The sequence below is a fragment of the Eschrichtius robustus genome, chromosome 1 (genome assembly GCF_028021215.1).
Source record: "Eschrichtius robustus isolate mEscRob2 chromosome 1, mEscRob2.pri, whole genome shotgun sequence".
Classification (NCBI taxonomy): Eukaryota; Metazoa; Chordata; class Mammalia; order Artiodactyla; family Eschrichtiidae; genus Eschrichtius; species Eschrichtius robustus.
In genome coordinates this window covers 150,038,756-150,058,325 of record NC_090824.1, presented here as the reverse complement: position 1 = coordinate 150,058,325, position 19,570 = coordinate 150,038,756, and the positions used below count along the sequence as shown (strand labels likewise).

Sequence of the window (19,570 nt, the reverse complement as noted above, 5' to 3'; positions counted from 1 at the left end):
TTGAAGTGGTTCCTGATCACAGTCCTCTATGCAGTCTCCCTTTTGTTTGTTGACTGATTAATGCAGTCTGAACTAACACAGTGTAGTGGAAAGAGCACTAGACTGGACATCAGAAGACTTTTATTCTAGTCCCAGTACTGCCACTTAATAGCTGTGTGATGTGGTGGGGTTGGGGGGTGAGAACTTGGGTCTCTCCTAAATTTAATCTTCTCTATAAAGGTAGGAGGTGAACTAGATGATCACAAAGGTAACATTTAGTTTTCTATTCAACAGCTATTTTAATATAATTTTTTGAGCACATATAATCTCAAGATTCCGTTGTGCCTCAAAATTTTGACTCAGTGGACAAATTTCGAGAAAAATATAGTTTAACAAAATGGAATCACGAAAGATATAGAAAATCTGAGTAGTCTTATTGTCAAGTTTACCACAGAGAAACTCCAAATCCAGATGGCTTTGTTAAGAAGTACTAGCAGAATTTTAAAGAAGAAATAACGCCAATATTTCACAAACTCTTCCAGAGAATAGAAAAAGAGGGAACTCTCTTTATATGAAGCTAGTCTAATCTTTATAGCAAAACAACAAGGAGAGTTCTAAAAAGAAGAATCAGAAGTCAGTCTCACTGAATGTAAGTGCAAAACTCCTAAACATAATATTAGTTGACTTTTTTGAGTTCACAAATTTTTTTTTATCAGAGACATTTTTATTTTCACATTGAGTCATTTTCTTCATTGCTTGGGCACGCATCTAGACTATCAGCCTGCCTTGCGTTGGAGTGGTCATGTGACTGAGTTGGCCAATGGAACGTTAATAGAAGTGATTCATGCTACTTCCAGGCCTGATCTGTAAAATACCTTCCACATGATCATCATACTCTCTCTTCTCTGTTTGTCAGCCAGCTGCAGAGAATCCAGATGGGAACTCTTGAGATCTCATGTGGAACCGAAAGATAAATGACTGGGCTCTGAATAGTTTCACTTAAGGCTCTCTGAGATAAGAAACATCCTCATTAGCCTTTGTGTGAATAAGAAACTTTCATTGTGTTAGGGCACAGAGACTTGTGTTTGTTAAAGCATCTAACATCACTTATGCTAACTCATACAGAAATTAAATCCAGCAATATATAAAAGTCATACACATTATGACTAAGTTGGATTTATCCCAGGAATGCAGGGTTGACTTAACAGAGTATCCTAATATCATGGACTGGAAGTCTCAATATTGTATATGTCAGTGCTACGTGAATAATCCATATAGAGTCAAGTAAATGCCAGTGAAAATTCCAAGGAATTAATTTTTTTAATAATTCAAAAACTGATTCTGAACTATATAGGGAAATTCAAGGGGAAAAGACACTCTGAAGAACAGCACGATGAGAAGCTTTGCATTACAATATATTGCGACTAATTTTATAGCTACAGTAATGAAGATACTGTGGCATTGGCACGAATGCCAAACATATCAATGAAGTAATAGCTCAGAAACCATGCACATATATAGATAATTGTGGTATCACAAATCAAAGGGGGAAAGAACAAACTCTTGAAGCAGTGTTGCTGGGACAGTTGGATACAGATATATGGGAAAACTGTGAAAGTGAACCTACCTCATATCTTACACAAAATCTACCTCCAGGAAGATTATACACCTAAATGTGAAAGGCAAAATTATAACACTTTTAGAATATAACATAGGAGAATATCTTCATGATTTTGAGGTAGGGGAGGATTTCTTATACAAGACATAAACATTACTACCATAAAGGATAACTGTAAGGGGACAAAAGTATAAATTTGGTTTTATTAAAGTTAAGAACCTGTTTTCATCCAAAGACAAGTGTTAAACATGCCACAGAATAGGGAAGGATTTTTACAATACGTAAAATTAACAAAGGATTTATGTTGATTACAAATAAAAGAATGACTCTAAAGTAATAAGAAAAAGACAACTCAGTAGAAAAATTGGCAAAGTACTAGAACACTTGGCACTTCACAAAAGAGAAAATCTGAATGACCAATAGTTATGAAATAAGGGATTGCAAGTTAAATCCTCATTGCAGGTAGAAGTATACATTGATACAACTACTTTAAAAAAGAGTTTTGCATTATCTAGTTACAAACTAACGATTCTGCTCCTAAGAATGTACCCTAGAGAAATGTGTGCAGATATGCAGTAGACTATGCAGAAATGTGCGTTTCGCCATTTTCATGATAGCCAAAATATTGAAGCAACTCCAATGTCTATCTGTAATAGAATGGATAAAGTTTTTTTCCCATATAATACAATATTTAATAAAAATGTATAAACTGTAACTATATGCAACCCTATGGATATAATAAACATAAAGTGTAATGAAGGAGGCCAGACAAAATAATACATTGCATATATTACATTCACATGATATTTAAAAATAAGCAAAGCTAAATTATAGTTTTAGGGATATGTATATGGTAAACCTGTAGAGAAAGTACAGATAGTTGACATCACAGATTTAGGATGGTATTACCTATAGAAGAGAGAGGGGAGGGTTATGTGATTGAGGGAGATATATAGGGTTCTGGTTTATTTTTTGACCTGATTAGAATTACTGTTGTTCACTTTATAATTGTTGAATTTTATATAAATTTTGATGCACCTTTCTTTATGTATGTCCAGTTTTAAAAATTAAATGTTTTTGTGTGTTTTTAAAGTGTCTAGGAAGAATAAGAAGTATCTTTCAAAATTGGAAAGTTATTAAAAATGTGGAAAAGGAGAACTTTTCATTAAAAAAAGTTCTAAAGTCCAGTTTAAGTTCCTTGGAACTGAAGACATATTATTCCTTTATTTTACAAGCACTCATTTATTCCTTATAAGCTAGAGCAGACAAATTATCCATTCAGCCGGTGTTTATGGAGCTGCTTAGCTGCTTCACAGAAATGAGATAGGTGGGTGGTGATACTGTAGATTGGTTCAGTTGATGAGGTCATCGTGCATTTTAAAACTATGCGTATATACCTTTTGAGTACTTTCAATTCCCTAGTTTCACTTCTAAGTGCTATGATTATTATTAGTTTGGAATGGAATTTGACAGTTGTCATTATAAAATTGAGCATATGTTAAAGTATATTTCAGTTCTTGATTGATGTTAAAAATGCAGTCTGACACGGGCCCCGGTAAACACTCAGGCAGTATAGACTCCTGAATCCAAAATTCAGTATCATATCTCAAGATTCCAGAAAACGCCAGTCCTCTGGGATTTTTATCAGTTCTTATTTCAGATTCCACGTGATTTAAATATTTATTTAAACATATTTACAATGAAAAATACCCTGAATACTAGATTTCTTTACTCTGTAAACAAACACCTAAGAGTACAGTGTGTGTATATGTATTAGTGCATATATATTGATATATATATATATATATATATACACACACGTGTGTGTATATATAATTTCCATGGAGAATAAATGTGTCTAAAATTTTAAATGTTATTTTTTGCTGATGACAGAATATAAGCTGAAAGAAATCTATTTAAAATTAGCTGCCTCTGCCTAATTTACAATCCATATTGAAATATGTTTGTTTTTTAAGTTTATTGTGTAAAAAAAAAACAGAAAAAAAACCTGGCTATACTTAGAAAAAAGTCTAAACAGCATTGTTCTTGCCTTCTCAAGTTTCTTTTCCCTATCTCCTTTCTACTTTTCCCTTATTCTTTCTATCTCCAGTTTCACCAACAGATTTAGTAATGTAGACTAGAAAATGAGAGGCAAATGTTCAGGGCCTGCTAAGCAGTGTTTTTATATATACCCAGAATTCCAGAATTCTAAAAGTGTTTCCTTGAACTTGAAAGATAAGGTTGCTAAAACTTTATAAGTAGAACAGTAGAACACATGACTTTAAAGATCGTTGTTTGAGTCAGTTTTCTCCAGGTTAAGGATCTTTTCTGGACACTAGGTTGTGGAGGCATTAGCCAGACTTGTTTGGGGACTTAGATGATTTAGACAGATAAGGAGACTTAACTCATGACTCAAAGAGTTGTGACAGTTTTTTTTTTTTATCAAGGTTCTTTGATTATAAGGAATAGAAATTCAGTTAAAGTAGCTCAAACCAAAGGGGGACTTATTGAAAGAATACAGGCAGATTACACCCAAGGCAGGAAGCAATACCTGCCTCCTTAAGGCCTGAAATCAGGAACTCCATCTCAAGATCTACATGGTCCCTCATCTCTGCCACCATGGCTAGTTTGCAAGATGACTCTCCGGAAGGCACAACTGATGGTCTTCATGTAAAAATTGATGTTCTGGGTTCTTATCCAATTACCCATTTTTGTAACCAGAACATAATTCCCAAATTTAAAAAAAACTTCAATTATGATACTGTCTTACTGATACTTTCTCAGTAGGAGAGGAGATTTGGTGAGCTGTGGACACTTATCTCAGTGCTAACATAAGTTTTTATTTTTTTAAACTGGGTTGATCTCTATAGATGACACGGAGTGTCCCTTAATTAAGAAAAGTAAGGCTTTTGGTTTTTAGATTTCCAGGTTTATACTTCAGCCTTCTGTGTTCAAAATAAGATCCAGAATCAGAATCTTTGGCTGTTAGTTGATTATAGCTAACTGTACACTCAAAATAAGAAGTCTTCTTGCACTACCAATTCTAATCTTTCCTATCCAAAAGCCCACTGGAGAATATCCCAGCAGCTTTCAGAGTATAGGCTATTGTAAGTTAAACTTATATATGAAATTATACATATGAAATTGTATTTTTGTAGTTCAGAAGCAGTCAACTATCAGCGATTTCTGTGGATCAACCTAGTTCAAACTAATGTTTCTGGATTGCCTTATTATTTACGTATATTATAACAAATCCATAATTTTATGTTTTAGAGGACACCTGAAATAACGTCAGAGATCATCCTGATCTCTCCTTTGCTATGTTTTTTTTTTATTGTGCAAGTATTAATAAATACATACTTCATGTGTGTGTAGCACCTTGTTTGTCTAGACTCTGAAAATGTAAAGCAATCTAGACTTCAGTCTTTGATTTGAAAGTTCATAGATTAGTTGAAGAATACAGAAAATATACGGAAGATAAGTAAATACAGTGTTGCATGTATTACATGAATGTTCTATAGAGTAAGTGCTCTTAAAATTTCAGCATAGGAAGCAGTGGGGGAAGAAAGTTTCATGGAAAGATGGAGTTCAAACTAGGCCATAGTGAGCTATAAAATAGTCATACAAATAAGAGAGAAGACAGGGTTTCAAACAAGTGGGGTGACATCAGTGAAGGGATTTTTATGCCTGTTAGGAGGACAATAATTTTGACCACTCTGTTTGGGTCAGAGGTTTCAGGAAGCATAAAAATGGGGAAGGAAAAAAAAAAGTAAGAGCTAGGCTGTTAGGTGACTTGCAGTTAGGCTAAGGAATTTTGATTTTGTACTCTACATCTGTTATTTCAGGAGGGATATAAGATGTATAAAACTACTAGGGTTCAGGGAGAAAATAAGAGAAATTATATTTCATCCTAAGATATGGCATGTTAATATTTGAAAAGACTGACAGTCATTCATGCATATAATTTTTTCATTGTATGCATATATTGGGGGCTGTGCATGAAATATGTTTACAGATGGGGTGGATAATCTAGAAGGTTTAGAGGCTACTGCTTTTAGATCACAGAGAGCCATCAAAGATTTAAAACAAGGGTGACAAGTACAAAGTGGTATTGAGAAGTGAATCTGTAACAAATTTTTTTTTTTTTTAATAGAGAGAAAGTCTTTTATTTATTTATTTATATTTATGGCTGTGTTGGGTCTTTGTTTCTGTGCAAGGGCTTTCTCTAGTAGTGGCAAGTGGGGGCCACTCTTCATCGCAGTGCGCGGGCCTCTCACTATCGCGGCCTCTCTTGTTGCGGAGCACAGGCTCCAGACGCGCGGGCTCAGTAATTGTGGCTCACAGGCCTAGTTGCTCCGCAGCATGTGGGATCTTCCCAGACCAGGGCTCGAACCCGCGTCCCCTGCATTGGCAGGCAGATTCTCAACCACTGCGCCACCAGGGAAGCCCGAATCTGTAACAATTTAAGGGACAAATTAGAAGAGAGAGAAAAACGAAGGAGGATATATAGTCAGTGGAAATGGAAATAATAATCTACAAAATTTGGAATTCCATGTTAATGTGGGGAGAGAACAAAGAGTGAACAGCAAGATTGCTTGCTGTGTGGACTAGAATAGCTAAGTCCAAAGAGGGGATCTATTTAATAAAAGATAATGAGTTCCATCTTGGTTAAATTGAAATAGAGATATTAGCCAAATATCCAAATGGAAATGTGCAGTAGTCGTTTGGGACTGTAGGTCTTCAAAGTTTCAGATTAGATTTGGAAGACGGTATAAAATCATTACTCTCATGCAACTATAAAGTGAAAATATGTCAAATATTTTAATTAATTAACTAATGAGTGAACTAGTAAGATGTCACAGCCAGTTCAAAGAAGAACTCAGAATACCACACATCAGTAAAGAATGCTGAAATGAATTTTTTGGGTTGGCCAAAAAATTTGTTCCGGTTTTTATGTAAGATGTGATGGAAAACCCCGAACGAACTTTTTGGCCAACCCAATACATGGGGAAGCAAAAATTGGTCAGTATCCACAATGTGATAATCAGTGGCATTCCACAGAAAACAATTTCTATGAAGAGGAATTATTTGCAGTTACTGTGAGTTTTCTGATAGTTTTAAACTGATATCCATCTCCACAGAGTTGTAAAATAACCTAGTCAAAGAATAAAGATGGATGTAACCTAAATGGAAGTTCTAGCCAGGATACCCACTAAATTTCAGTTTTTTAATGTTTTTCCTTAAGTTGGTATGGAAATCTTAAATTTAAGAGCCTTTCTACCTATGAGGTCTTTAATCAGTAGGTAGAAGTCTTTAAGTTACTCTTCATTTGGGTAAAACTGATTTAATTAATACCAAAACCAAAAAGAAAACATCCTCTTACTTGTAAGTTTAATTTGGGCGTATCCAGCTCAGAAAGTTTAGATGTCACGTAGGGATCCCTTCTCCTTGGAAATGCTTACAGACAAAACACTACCTACTCTTTTCCCCAACAGCTTGAATTTTACTTCGGAGCTCGTTAGCTTCAGATGGAGAGGAACCCTGTTTCAAGAGATTGTGGGGTTTGCAGTTCTAGATGGTTACACTCTTAATACTCTGATATGAATAATATTTCATTTATGAATTGTCACAGAAATTAAGGATTATTGTCCTTAACTTCTTGAAGAAGAGAATTGAAAGGTCATAATCCTTCTCTGATCGTATTTCCTTAATTTTTGATACCATAATAAATTAGTACAGATTATTAATCAGACAATTAAATATTTTCAAAAATTTCAAATAACGACACATTGCTTTTTTCTTTTAAAAACCGATACTCAATCCACTACTAAGTTCTAACAAGAGCAGACTCTTTTCCCCTGAGTTTGGATCTGCTATGAGTCACGAGTCAAGGGTGGTTTCACTCTTAAAACTGTTAAACAGTTTTTTTTCAGAAAAGGTAAAATCATGATTCTTAGACAGCTATAAAATGAACATGAGTCAAAACTTTTAACTTATTAATTACTCAGGGAACAAGAAAAAAATGTTGCAACTGGTTAAAGGTAAATCCAAAGATTAGAGAAATGCATAAGCCCATCAAGAAGGCAAAATGAATTTTCTTCATGGATGCAAAATTGACATCTTCCACGGTGAGGAAAGAGGTCAGTTGAAACCTCCTTCAGACAGAATCTATTTGCATGTCTATAAACACTAATTATTTGCATTACTATCAGCTTTCTACCAAAAAACTTCTATCTACAGAGTTGTAAAATAGCTTGAAGACAGGCACAAACCACAAAGAATCAGATAACCTGGGAGGATGTGTCCTAACAGATGCATTGTTTTAGATTAAAGACACTTAGCAATTATTTTTTGATCCATTTAAAATTTTTTCACAATTTGTCTCTATATAACTAATGTTGAAGGTAAATGTTAGCTAAGGGCATTCATTATTTAAAACCTGCGTAAAATTTCCCAAAATCACAAAAAGACAGGCTATTAAAATCGTAATAGAGTTTAACTTTGTTGTGACAAGTAGAAATGTTTGCTTTTTTAAAGGTGTTTAACTGACCCTCCAAAAATAAAATTTCTGTTTTCTATAGAAATGGACTAATGAAAATTGTAGGTATACTAATTTTATGATTTCATGTAAGTAATCTTGCTAGTTAGAATCTTTAAACATGTTTGGAACACTGATATGAAGGACACAGAACAGGTTGTATCAAGTCAGCTTAAACTGATTAATAATTTAATTGTTCATCACCACTGGTCCCTTTAGCAATTCATAATCTGTGTTTCAGAATACAGTTATTTAAGAAAAGCAACTGGGATACATCAACTTAAATGGTATACACCCCTGAAATATGAAATTATTTTGGCACAGTGGAGTTTCCCCCCTTAAGTTTGCCGTAATGGCACTGAAAAACTGTCAATCACGTGTACAAGAATAAAGTACTTTTAAAGTCCTGTTTACTTAAGAGTGGAACATTGTAATCATCAGTAATAGCTATAAAGAGTGCACAGTGCTAATACTCTTGAATATTTTCCCACTTAAAAGCAGATTCCTCCGTAGTGGTGACCTTTCAGACTGTTTTCTTCATTGAGCAAGTGTTTTTATTGTGGCTAACTTGAAGCACGTAAGAAAACTGAAGCTAGCCTGTTTCTTATATGCCTCGCCTGGCCTTGTTAATAGATACAGCATTCCACTTGTTAGTACCAGTGCCACAGGAGAAACTTTTACTATTTTGCTATGTGGTAAGATAAAGAAGACAGAAAAAGTCTTTTTATGGTAGTTGGGTCCTCAAAACAACTCTTCATATTATAGTGATAAGAAGACACAAGTTGGATATCCAACAGAGGTACATTAGCTTGTTATCTGCAGAGCTGATACAGCCTCTTAAATTCTCTCACAATGACAGGAACCCCCTCTAAAGTGAAGACTTGCAGAGCTGGAGATACCAGAGCGCTATTCTTCCTCTTGGGTACAAGTAGAGTTAACCCTACTGTTGTAGGATAAAAATTTTGTGTAATTACTAAACAAAGGCCATATTCTTTTTCTTCTGTAATTTAAAAATGTTCAGAGACATACTTGGTGATTGCTGTTAGTGGAAGAGCAAGGCTGTGAATTACTTAGTCTTAAGATATATGAATATGATGGGAAAATATCCAGAGATTTCAGGCTAGAATAAATCAACTTCATGATAAAATCTGTGTGTAGGCGACTACTATATTTGTTCTGTTTCTAGAGCTGTGTTGGTTATACGAGTTCACTGTGTTCCAGTATTCTGAGTGTTAACATCTTCATTGCTATCGCAAGTTGCAGAGCTTTGGCAAGCAGAACTTGCTACTACGAATGGGGGAGGATACGTGTCCACCTTTTAGTTCTAAACAACAGGACCTTTTATGGCTAAGTACACATAAAAGTTCATGTGATTACTTAGACCCATAGAACTCAGAACCATGGGGCTGATATTGGGGAAATAGGTGTAGTGTTTGCTATATGCTCATGTTTAGTGATTGTGTTGTGGTGGGAGTTTCAGGCATTGTGTATGGGATTCCTAGTGCATGCCAAGCAATTTGAGAAGCTAACACAGCTATACCACTGATTTCTTATGATCCTTTAAGCTTGCAAAAAAAAAAAAAAATCAAATTGAGTAAAGTGAAATTTTAAAATAGACTTCAGAGAAATTAAGAAAAAATTCTCAAATCTTAATGTATTGTGTGTTTATGTTCTTTCAAGAAAAAAAGGAGTAAAATAGCATTCATAATTATTGTAAATCATGTTTTAAAGGATACCAAGATCTATTATTATGAATTAATTTAAAATATACCGTAAATCTAATATAAATAATCATTTATAAATGCACTCATCTAGTACTAATCTATTGTTCAAATATTTCTTAACCTAAATAGGTAGGCTTACTTGGAGAATTTTAACTTCCTAAAACTCCTGTGTGGTTGGCTGGAAAATCAGCAAGTCTCAAAGCTATCTAAGTTGTTGAACCCCAAAATTCTACTTTAAAATAAGACCCATCAGGATTTTTAAAAATTTAGACAATCTGTAAGTGAATTAATATTCTATAGATTATCAAGCCCTTGGTTTTAAGTGTATTATTTTAAATACTAAACAAGTCATTTTGTGATGATTTTAATTAAAAAAATTAAAACTCAGAAAACCAATTGTTCATTATATTTGTACCCCAAAGTAAGAAGAAAGGAAAAGAGTCAATATGGTCCAGGGGATAGTTTGATAACACTCAAGAAAATTCTCCAGGAAGTCAATTCAGTGGACTAAATCAATCCATGAAGGCACTCTGTAGAAAGAGCTAGCGAAATGTGGAAAAGATCATGCTGAATTAGTTTTTTTTACAAAATTTAAAGATATGTGAAGTCACTAACGATACGTACATTCTACATAGGAAAGAGTCATTACTGTCATATGTAAATAAGTATTTGAGTTTTTATACTTCAGAGTTATGTAGCAAAATCACAGTATTTAAGAACAAATTAGGAATGAAATTATTGGGATATTGAGCCTATTCTTTCTGATGAATGGGATAAACTCTCAGGCAGAAAGGAATGTCAGTAGATGAAGTGGCTGAAATGTTCATTTTATAAAGGTAACTTTATATATATATCGTCTTGATATATTTGTATTTCGGTCTCACACTCATTGATCCTATCAGATATGTTGATCAAGCTGTAATCAGATTTGGATTGTAACTGTCAGAGCAGTGAGTAACTTAGTATTCTCTAGGAAGTTTGGAAAGGAAGAATCCAAATATATAAATATTCCTTTTCTCTTAATGTATAATGGGAACATAATTTTGCTTATGTCTAAGGTTTACTTTATTTGAAGACTTAGAGTGCATTGTGATCATTTAAAACCATTTCAGTGGCTCTTGTATTACCCAGTTCATTCAGTCTGTGCTCTCATAATTTTACAAAAAAAACTCATGGCAAGTTAGTATCATTTGTGTGTGAATTTTCCAATTGTATTTCAGACTTTAAGAAAGAAAGGCCTTAATGGTTGTGAGAGCCCTGATGCTGACGATTACTTTGAGCACAGTCCACTCTCGGAGGACAGATTCAGCAAACTAAATGAAGATAGTGATTTTATTTTCAAACGAGGCCCTGTAAGTACTTTTACTTTACCTCTACTTTTTATTTGTTGATCCTTTTTGTTAACTTCATTATTTAGGCTCTGAACAAGAAGGAACACAGAGGGTGCGACAGCCCAGACCCTGATACTTCCTATGTGCTAACTCCACATACAGAAGAAAAATATAAAAAAATTAATGAGGAATTTGATAATATGATGCGGAATCATAAAATCGCAGTGAGTACTAAAGTATGGTTTGTGCTCTTACCTTGTGCATGAAGAGATTGACAACACATCTTGTTTATTTTTGTAGCGGGTGATGACAGCAGTAAGTAGAAGGGGGAAAAAGTATTTTATTAATTTCTTTTGGTTTTATAGAACTTCAAAATAAAATTGCATAAATCTTACAATGGTACATCTTCAGTCTTCAGTGTCTTAAACATAGAAGTGAAGAGAAAACATCCTAATCCAGGCTCTGCTACTTACTATCCCCATGTCTTTGGATAGGGCACCTAAACATCCTGGATTCCAATTTCCTCATCTGTAAAGTGAGTGAGTTGGCTCAAATAGTTTTTTAAGGTCCCTTCCAGGTTTAAATTTCCATGATTTTAAATATAGGGTGCATATGAGACTTCCCTCTCCCTCCGATGACTTTTAAAATATTACATGTACTTAAGTAGATCTTGAGACTGTAAAATATAAAATGGCTGGGTTTATTATAAAACGTGGTGTTTCAAAATTATTTTTAATTATTTTATACAGTTGCTGTAATAGTAGCTTACTATTTGGCTCTTTGTTAATGTCCCAAAACAATTTGGTGACAGTACCTCCAAATTCCTATTCTTTTCTTAACACTGTAGGTATTGAGGAAGAGAGCCTTGGCTCGATTTTAATTTAAGGAAGCAGTGTTCTTAAACTGGTTACAAAACAAATAGTTGGTTTAAAATTTTTCCATGCTCACACATTTAACCGTAGTGAAACAGAACTTCTTTGAGTTCATACTCCTTTGATAGTTCTTCAGAGAGTTCTCATTGAAGCACCATTGGCAAGAGCTGCTTAAGACAGTTATTCTGGATCTAATTTTTCTAACACTACATATGTGTTGTAGGCTTTGTGGAACAAATTGTTTCCAATGCTGATATTTCTTTCATTACCAGAGTTAATTCTCTTAAAACTGTGCCCTAAAGTACGCATCATGGATTATTTCTTCAAAGTAGTCCTATGCTATAAGAAGAAGCCCATGGAAAACAGATTTAAGGAGGTATTTTTTGTGCTAATACCATTCTTAAGAAACAAAACAACAGAAAAAAAAAAAATCCCTTTTGAACTCATATGGATGTTGGTGACCTTGCAGTTAACGTTAAGCTGCAAAGACATTGTTTAAATAAAATTGCTTTACCTTTGAAAACATTTTATCATGTATCCATTGTTTTATACTTTTTAATGAGTTATAATTTTCTACCTGAGATAAACTATTGAGTAAAGTACATAATTATTTACATTCTTTCAACTTTGAATTAGCAGTGTTACCTTACTTTGCAAATCACTGTTTTAAAATGTAGGGAGAGGAAAGTTTTCTATTTTCTCTCACTTTAAATTATAAAGAGGATTGTTATTTATCATGGTTAACAAGTATGGTCTATGGAGGAAATGCAAGAGGAAAATAGAAAATATTATTTTTAAGGGACTATGGAATATTTTGGAGGGAAATAAGATAACAATACTTGTAATTTAATCTTTACAGTTTAAAGATAACTTGTCAGTAGTTAATTTTGTTTAGTTTTTTTTTTTGCATTTTTATTACACTCATTGCATTGTGTTATATATATAACGTGATTTTTTTTTTTTTTTTTTAAGTTTTGTCCATTAAGAATGTTAGTGAATTAAATCAGACCAGGGCAAACTTGATGTATGAAGTTTATAATATATGTACATACTTTTCCCCTTTTGTTATATTTGGAATCTCCCAATAGAAATGTAATGTTACTAAACTGATTTGCATTTAAGTGCTAATTTATGCTTTCTTGGTAACAATGATGTATTTTATAATGTGTAAACTTGACAACACAACTTTAATATCAGGTTCTGACCTCTCATTTTCATTTCTCAATATTTGAAATATATAATATATACATTATACTAGTATATATGTATTAGTATATAAAAAATGGAAACTGAAAATGTTCATGTTAAACATTCTCATGTCCAAATATAATTGTAAAGAAAATAGCTTAAACCTGCAAATTGATTTAGTAAGAACCTATGCTATCCCCATCCTCTGCTTTTAGTAACTAGTGTTACCTTATCAATTTAAAGTTCATAAGTTATTAAATTTAATATAGATGAAAATGAAACTAACAGTTTTCTCTTCCTTTTTCTTTATTTACAGCCTGGTTTGCCACCTCAAAACTTCTCAATGTCTGTCACAGTCCCGGTGACCAGCCCTAGTGCTTTGTCCTACACTAACCCAGGGAGTTCACTTGTGTCCCCATCTTTGGCAGCCAGCTCAACATTAGCAGATTCAAACATGCTCTCTCCACCTCAAGCCACATTACATAGAAATGTATCCCCTGGAGCCCCTCAGAGACCACCAAGTACTGGCAGTGCAGGTACGTCCTGATATTTATTCTTCCAATTCTTTAAAAGAAAGAAAAAACTAAGTGCTAACATAAACAGTTTCTTATTCTGCTACTCTTAATTTTATTGCTTTGATGAGCAAGAGTCACTACTACATAATTGCCTCCATTTTAAAGTATTATTTTGAAAATCTGTGGCTCTAGCCTTGTACTAGGCTTTGTGGAACAAATAAAGCTTTCCTTATCCTGGGAAAGCTTTCCTTATCATGGGAAAGCCATACTAGACAGGCAGAAAATTTATTTAGGATATCATGAGCAAAGATTTAAAATTGAGTGTGAGCCATTCGTGTTAAAAATGTGGAGAGATGACTCACCTGATTGGAGTTAGAGCGTTTTCTCCCTCTCCCCCTGTCTGATTTGTTCATTAATTCAGCAGAAATTTTCAGTGCATTTACTGCATCACTGTGTGTAATGCAGTGTCTCCTTTCCCATTATTCCTAGATTTTATAGCACTCCATTAGCACTCCCCCCATTCTTATCAATATGTACCATTTGGTATTGATACACAAGAAGGCAGACATGTCCAGAGCTTGATAGGCGAGTGACTGTATATTTGACTACATCATATTACATGTTAACACCAAATTCAGACTGGGCTAGTTTTTATTTTTGTGTTTTTTAGGAATGGAGTGAGAGTTACCTCTGTTCAATTCCTTGTTATTCAGATAAGGAGAGCCAATTCACATTCCCTCTCTCCTCTCTCTAATGTTGTTAGGTGGGATGTTGAGCACTTCAGACCTCACAGTGCCAAATGGAGCTGGAAGCAGCCCAGTGGGTGAGTGAATTCCTACTGTTTTACTTTGTAGGCATCTGTCCTATCTGAGATAAAAGGAATATTTTCCCTCAAACAAGGCCTTCTACCAAACGAAGAGGAAAATATGGGGATATATGACTAGAGTAGACATGTCCCTTTGCACTTTGTCTAATTAGTGCTTTCACTAATACTTAACATTTTTTCATATCCCTGTGTTATTCCTCATACCTTGGCCTTAACGTTCAGTTACTCATTCATTCAATAAATATTAATTGAGTGCCTCCTTCATAGCAGACATTGTTCTTTTCTCAAGACTAAATTACCTTAATACAATTTTTACATCAAGACAGTTTCTTAAGGGGAAGCTTTCTGTGTCATCTGTCCTTACCAGAGTTAGACTGTTAGCAGACTGCTATATCTTACAATTGTGTGAAATGTTTTCAGAGAAACTGCAATAGGAAGAAATGGTGGGCCTACTTCTAGAGACACAAAGAGAATTGAGAAGTTTGTCTCTGAAGGATCTGTTTTGGTAGTCACATGTAGAACATTCACATTTTGTCGTGGTTGCTGCCAGATTGGTTCTTTTGCTTTGGGACCCCTCCCAAGATGACTAGCAGTTTAAACATGTCATAAATGTGTCTGTCTGCCCAGCCCTGAAGTGCTGGTAAAGATAGATTGTGATCTTAACATTACAAAAACATGACATGTATGTCAAAGAGTCACAAGAATAACTGTATCCCTTTGGATTACCATCACATTTTGTCGTCTTGGTCTCTTCATCTGTGATAATTACAGTTATCATCATTTTTATCTGAAAACAAGGGCAGGAATTCCCTCCCTGCTTCTAGATATTGTGTGTTCAAAGAGACATCTGAAAACAGATCACTTATAGGAAAAATTCCCAATTACATATATTCAACCCATTTATTCCAAAAATGTGAGGAGCTTCTGCCTTAAGAAAATTTTGGAGATGATTGAATAATTTAAAATGATGAGAAAGAAATAAATGGACTTTATTGAGTGAGACAAGTTACAAAACATGTAGTGACCTAAAGTAGGAATAAATACCTAATTGTATCTGCCACTGTATTAATTGCTGTTTTAATGGAATTAAACAGATAAGACCTGTTGTGGGATATTTTTTTAACAGATAATTAAATGTGGAAAAATTCATAAAGGTCTTACCAATTACACATTAGGACTGCTATCCTTGTATGTGTATTTCCTAATATTTATAGTTTCTTTCTTTTCAGCTCCATTTTAGTTGTTTACGTGCCCATATACTCTTTTTATATTGCATTTTCCCATATGCTTTTTTTTTAATATTTTTTTTGGCTGCGTTGGGTCTTCGTTGCTGCGCGTGGGCTTTCTCTAGTTGCAGCGAGTGGGGGCCACTCTTCATTGCAGTGCACAGGCTTCTCATTGTGGTGGCTTCTCTTGTTGCAGAGCATGGGCTCTAGGGGCACGGGCTTCAGTAGTTGCAGCACACGGGCTCAGTAGTTGCGGCACGCGGGCCCTAGAGTGCATGGGCTTCAGTTAATTGTGGCGTGTTGGCTCAGTTGTTGTGGCGTGTGGCTCTAGGGCATGTGGGCTTCAGTAGTTGTGGCTCGTGGGCTCTAGAGCGCATGCTCAGTAGTTGTGGTGCACGGGCTTAGTTGCTCCCGCAGCCTGTGGGATCTTCCCGGACCAAGGATCGAACCTGTGTCCCCTGCATTGGCAGGCAGATTCTTAACCACTGCGCCACCAGGAAAGTCCCTTCCCATATGCTTTTATTCTTCCAGCACTATGCACCTTGCTCTCCCTTCTACTTTCCAGCCTGGTTATGGCTGGAATCAATAATTTCTGTTTTATTTAATGTTAATTTTGACTAGCTCTTGGTGTTATTTCCAAAATTATTTTTATTTAATGGGGTTTAACTATTTGAAGATTTCTAATGTGTTTTGCCTTTGCCTTTGTTTTTTTTCTCATACCTCTGGCTTATAAACATGGCTCTTCCTCCTATCAAACAAGTGTTTCAGTTCTCTTTTTGTTCTTTTTTGGTTTTTGTACTCTCCACACTTCCCTAAAGCTTTTATACTATTCTTTATTATCTGCCGTGCAACTATAAATCTAGACTTTGTCTTTGCTCAGTTTTCTGTGTTCCCTTTGGTAATTTCAGACTCAGACTTTGTCGTCATCCTAATTTGACCTTCTACATATAATCTAATCCTGTTTCTTTTATTTCTTTTTTTAAATTCATCTTTCTTCTTTTGTAAGCTTCCTCCCCCCTTTCTAGACCCTCAGGTTTGGAGGGTCACATTAGTCACACTCCTCAGATCATGGCACATATTCAGTGGTTTGCACAAAGCATCTCTCAATGTTATTCACTTTTCCCTTTATACCTCTGTTCCACTCCCATTCCCTTCCTCTCCCCGCACCCTCCATTCCCCAGTCATAGGCAACTATTTTAATATGTTTAGTGCTAATAGTGTTAATAACCACAGTACTGATCATGATTAGTGAACATGAATTTTTATAAAAATTTAAGATTCAAGTAAGTATTAAAATATTTAAGTGCTTAGTGAGTTACTTAAAAGTCTATTTCTATTACTACATACACACAGAGATAAATCTATTTCTTATAACAATCTTATAACACAGTATAACCTCAGACATATCAAGATTGAATGTCTTGATTCTTCACTGATTCATACTCTTATATAGCTATTTAACCTGTGCTAGATGTAATTCTGCTTGTTTGGATTATATCCTAGATGACATTTTTGTTATAACTGCTTTTTAACATGTGCCACCTCAGAATTCAGATTCAACTAACTAGACATCTTGTATCACTTAATTCAGATACCAAATGGAAGTAATTATTTTTGTGCATACATGGGTTTAAAGTGTTTCTTGCTGTAAATTTCCCTCCCCGCCCCAAAATAAATGGTCTGTCATAGGTATTTTAGAAGTGTTGTTATTTTTTTGCAAAGAAGAGTCAAATAATGTATTTTAGCCCATTTTCAACAATGGTGCCATTTTGGTTTAGTAGTTTGGAAAAATAGTTTAAACTCAATTTTATGCCTAAAGTCTTTATGAATGAAAAGATTAAACATTTTTAAATTCCCAGAGAAACTTAGAAGAAAATATATTAAGAGCTGTGGATATGATTTCTTATCTACATTTTTCAAAGTATGTTTCCTAGAACCATATGAAAAGAAGGACTTACCTATGTGTTTGGCAAACCTTGTGCTAAATAAAACTAAACCAGTTTCTTTACTGTAGGACTTATCAGAGCCTTTAAAATGCTAACCTGTTTTGTGAATCTTTAAACATATGGTTACTCAAAGCGATTTCACAGTAGAACCCTTCATTTTTATTTTCCTCATGAAAAAGCATCTTTCAGAATTAGTGTCATATAAAACATATTTTGGGAAAGACAGGTCATTTGGGCAGACTTGGTCATTTGGACCAACTCTTTTTCTGAGGACAACTAGAAATGCTAGGCAGAGTATTTTTTAAAATCTGTTTGAAAGCATTTCAGAGCTAATAAGATAATGAGGAATTATTGGCTCAAGATCCAGGGAATGACAAAGACAGAGACTCAAAGAGGTGAGCCCAGCATTTATGGCTGCTTTTCCTAGGTGGTAGTGGCCACTTCCACAGTGGATTGCCTAAAGAAGCTGAGTATAATAGCCTCAGAGACATAGGGAGACAGAGAGATCAAAGTTCAGGGCCCACAAAGAATTGGGAAGGCCTAGTATATTCTTCTCACTTTGGATTGAGTCCCCAAAAGGCTGGACCCTAGAAGTAGCATGAATCAGAGGTTATCAGTCCCTCATAGTAGATACATCTCCTATTTGCATCATCCCACTTCTTGAAGTTAGATCGTGGTGATATATTGTTAGGGTCCCCAGGATACCTGGGAAGGATACCTGGGAAGGATACCTGGGAATACTCTTTAGAAAAATAATATAAGGATAAAACACCATCCCAGGCCTTATTATTTGTACTTGACATACAAGCAGATTACTAACTAGGCACAGTCAGGAGCAGTACAACATAAATGAAAGCCTGCAGAAAAAAATGGACAGTAGAACCTGCCTCCTGGGAACTCCAGAACTTGGAGTTATTAGGCACAGACTTTGACTTTAACATAACAATATTTACTGTATCAGGAAGATAAAAAATAGATTAAGAATTTTGGCAGAGAACTGGAAACTTTAAAAATGGACATTTTAGAACTAAAAAAAGTAATAGTATTAAGAACTGACTGGATGGGTTTAATAACAAATTAGACAAAGCAAAAGTGAGAATTGGTGAACTAAAAGATAAGACAGGAACAATATTCAGAATTTTTGAGACATAAAAGGATGGATAATTCAAAAGAAGAGTAAGACCTAGAGGATACAGTGAGAAGGTCTAACATACTTAAAATTGGAGTCCCAGAGGCAAAAAGAGAGAAAATTGGCCAGAAGTGGTATTTGAAGAGATAATCACAGAATTTTCCAAACCTGACAAAACACATCAAGCCATAGATTCAAGAAACCCTTTAGAACACATGTGGGATACAGGTAAAGCTGTGCTTTAAGAGAAATTTAAGTCTTAATGTGCATGAGAACACAGACATTTCACAAAAGAAGCTATCCAGGTGTCTAATAAATGTGTGAAAAGATGCTTGATTCAGTAATAAAGGAAATGCAAAATTAAAACCACAGACAACATTAGGTACCCACCAGAATGGCTAAAGCAAAATAGATAATACCAGGTGTTAACAAGGGTATGGAAAAGCCCAAACTCTCATACACTGATGATGGCAGTACAAATTGGTGCAATCATTTTGACATTATCTACTAAAGTTGTAAATATGTGTATTCCATGACCCAGCATTTTCACTCATACTTATATACTAGGGAAATGCATATATGCACCATGAGCACCAAGAGATATGTAAAAGAATGTGCATGGCATTATTTGTTACAGCCAGCATCTAGAAATAATTCAGATTTCTGTCAGTAGTAGAG

The 19,570-nt window shown here is 34.7% G+C and overlaps 1 protein-coding gene across 6 annotated transcripts in view; it reads left to right on the top strand.

Moving 5' to 3' along the window:
* Positions 1 to 19,570, top strand: part of MEF2A (myocyte enhancer factor 2A) — a 159,348-nt gene that overhangs the window by 108,713 nt on the left and 31,065 nt on the right. For 3 of the 6 annotated variants that reach the window (XM_068556858.1, XM_068556869.1, XM_068556883.1), the window contains 3 exons: positions 11,277 to 11,414; positions 13,567 to 13,786; positions 14,529 to 14,588. In XM_068556858.1, coding sequence (XP_068412959.1) covers positions 11,277 to 11,414; positions 13,567 to 13,786; positions 14,529 to 14,588 — 418 coding nt within the window. Of the gene's footprint in view, positions 1 to 11,079; positions 11,212 to 11,276; positions 11,415 to 13,566; positions 13,787 to 14,528; positions 14,589 to 19,570 lie in introns of all 6 variants that reach the window. The other 3 variants (XM_068556875.1, XM_068556890.1, XM_068556899.1) reach the window with 2 other exon arrangements.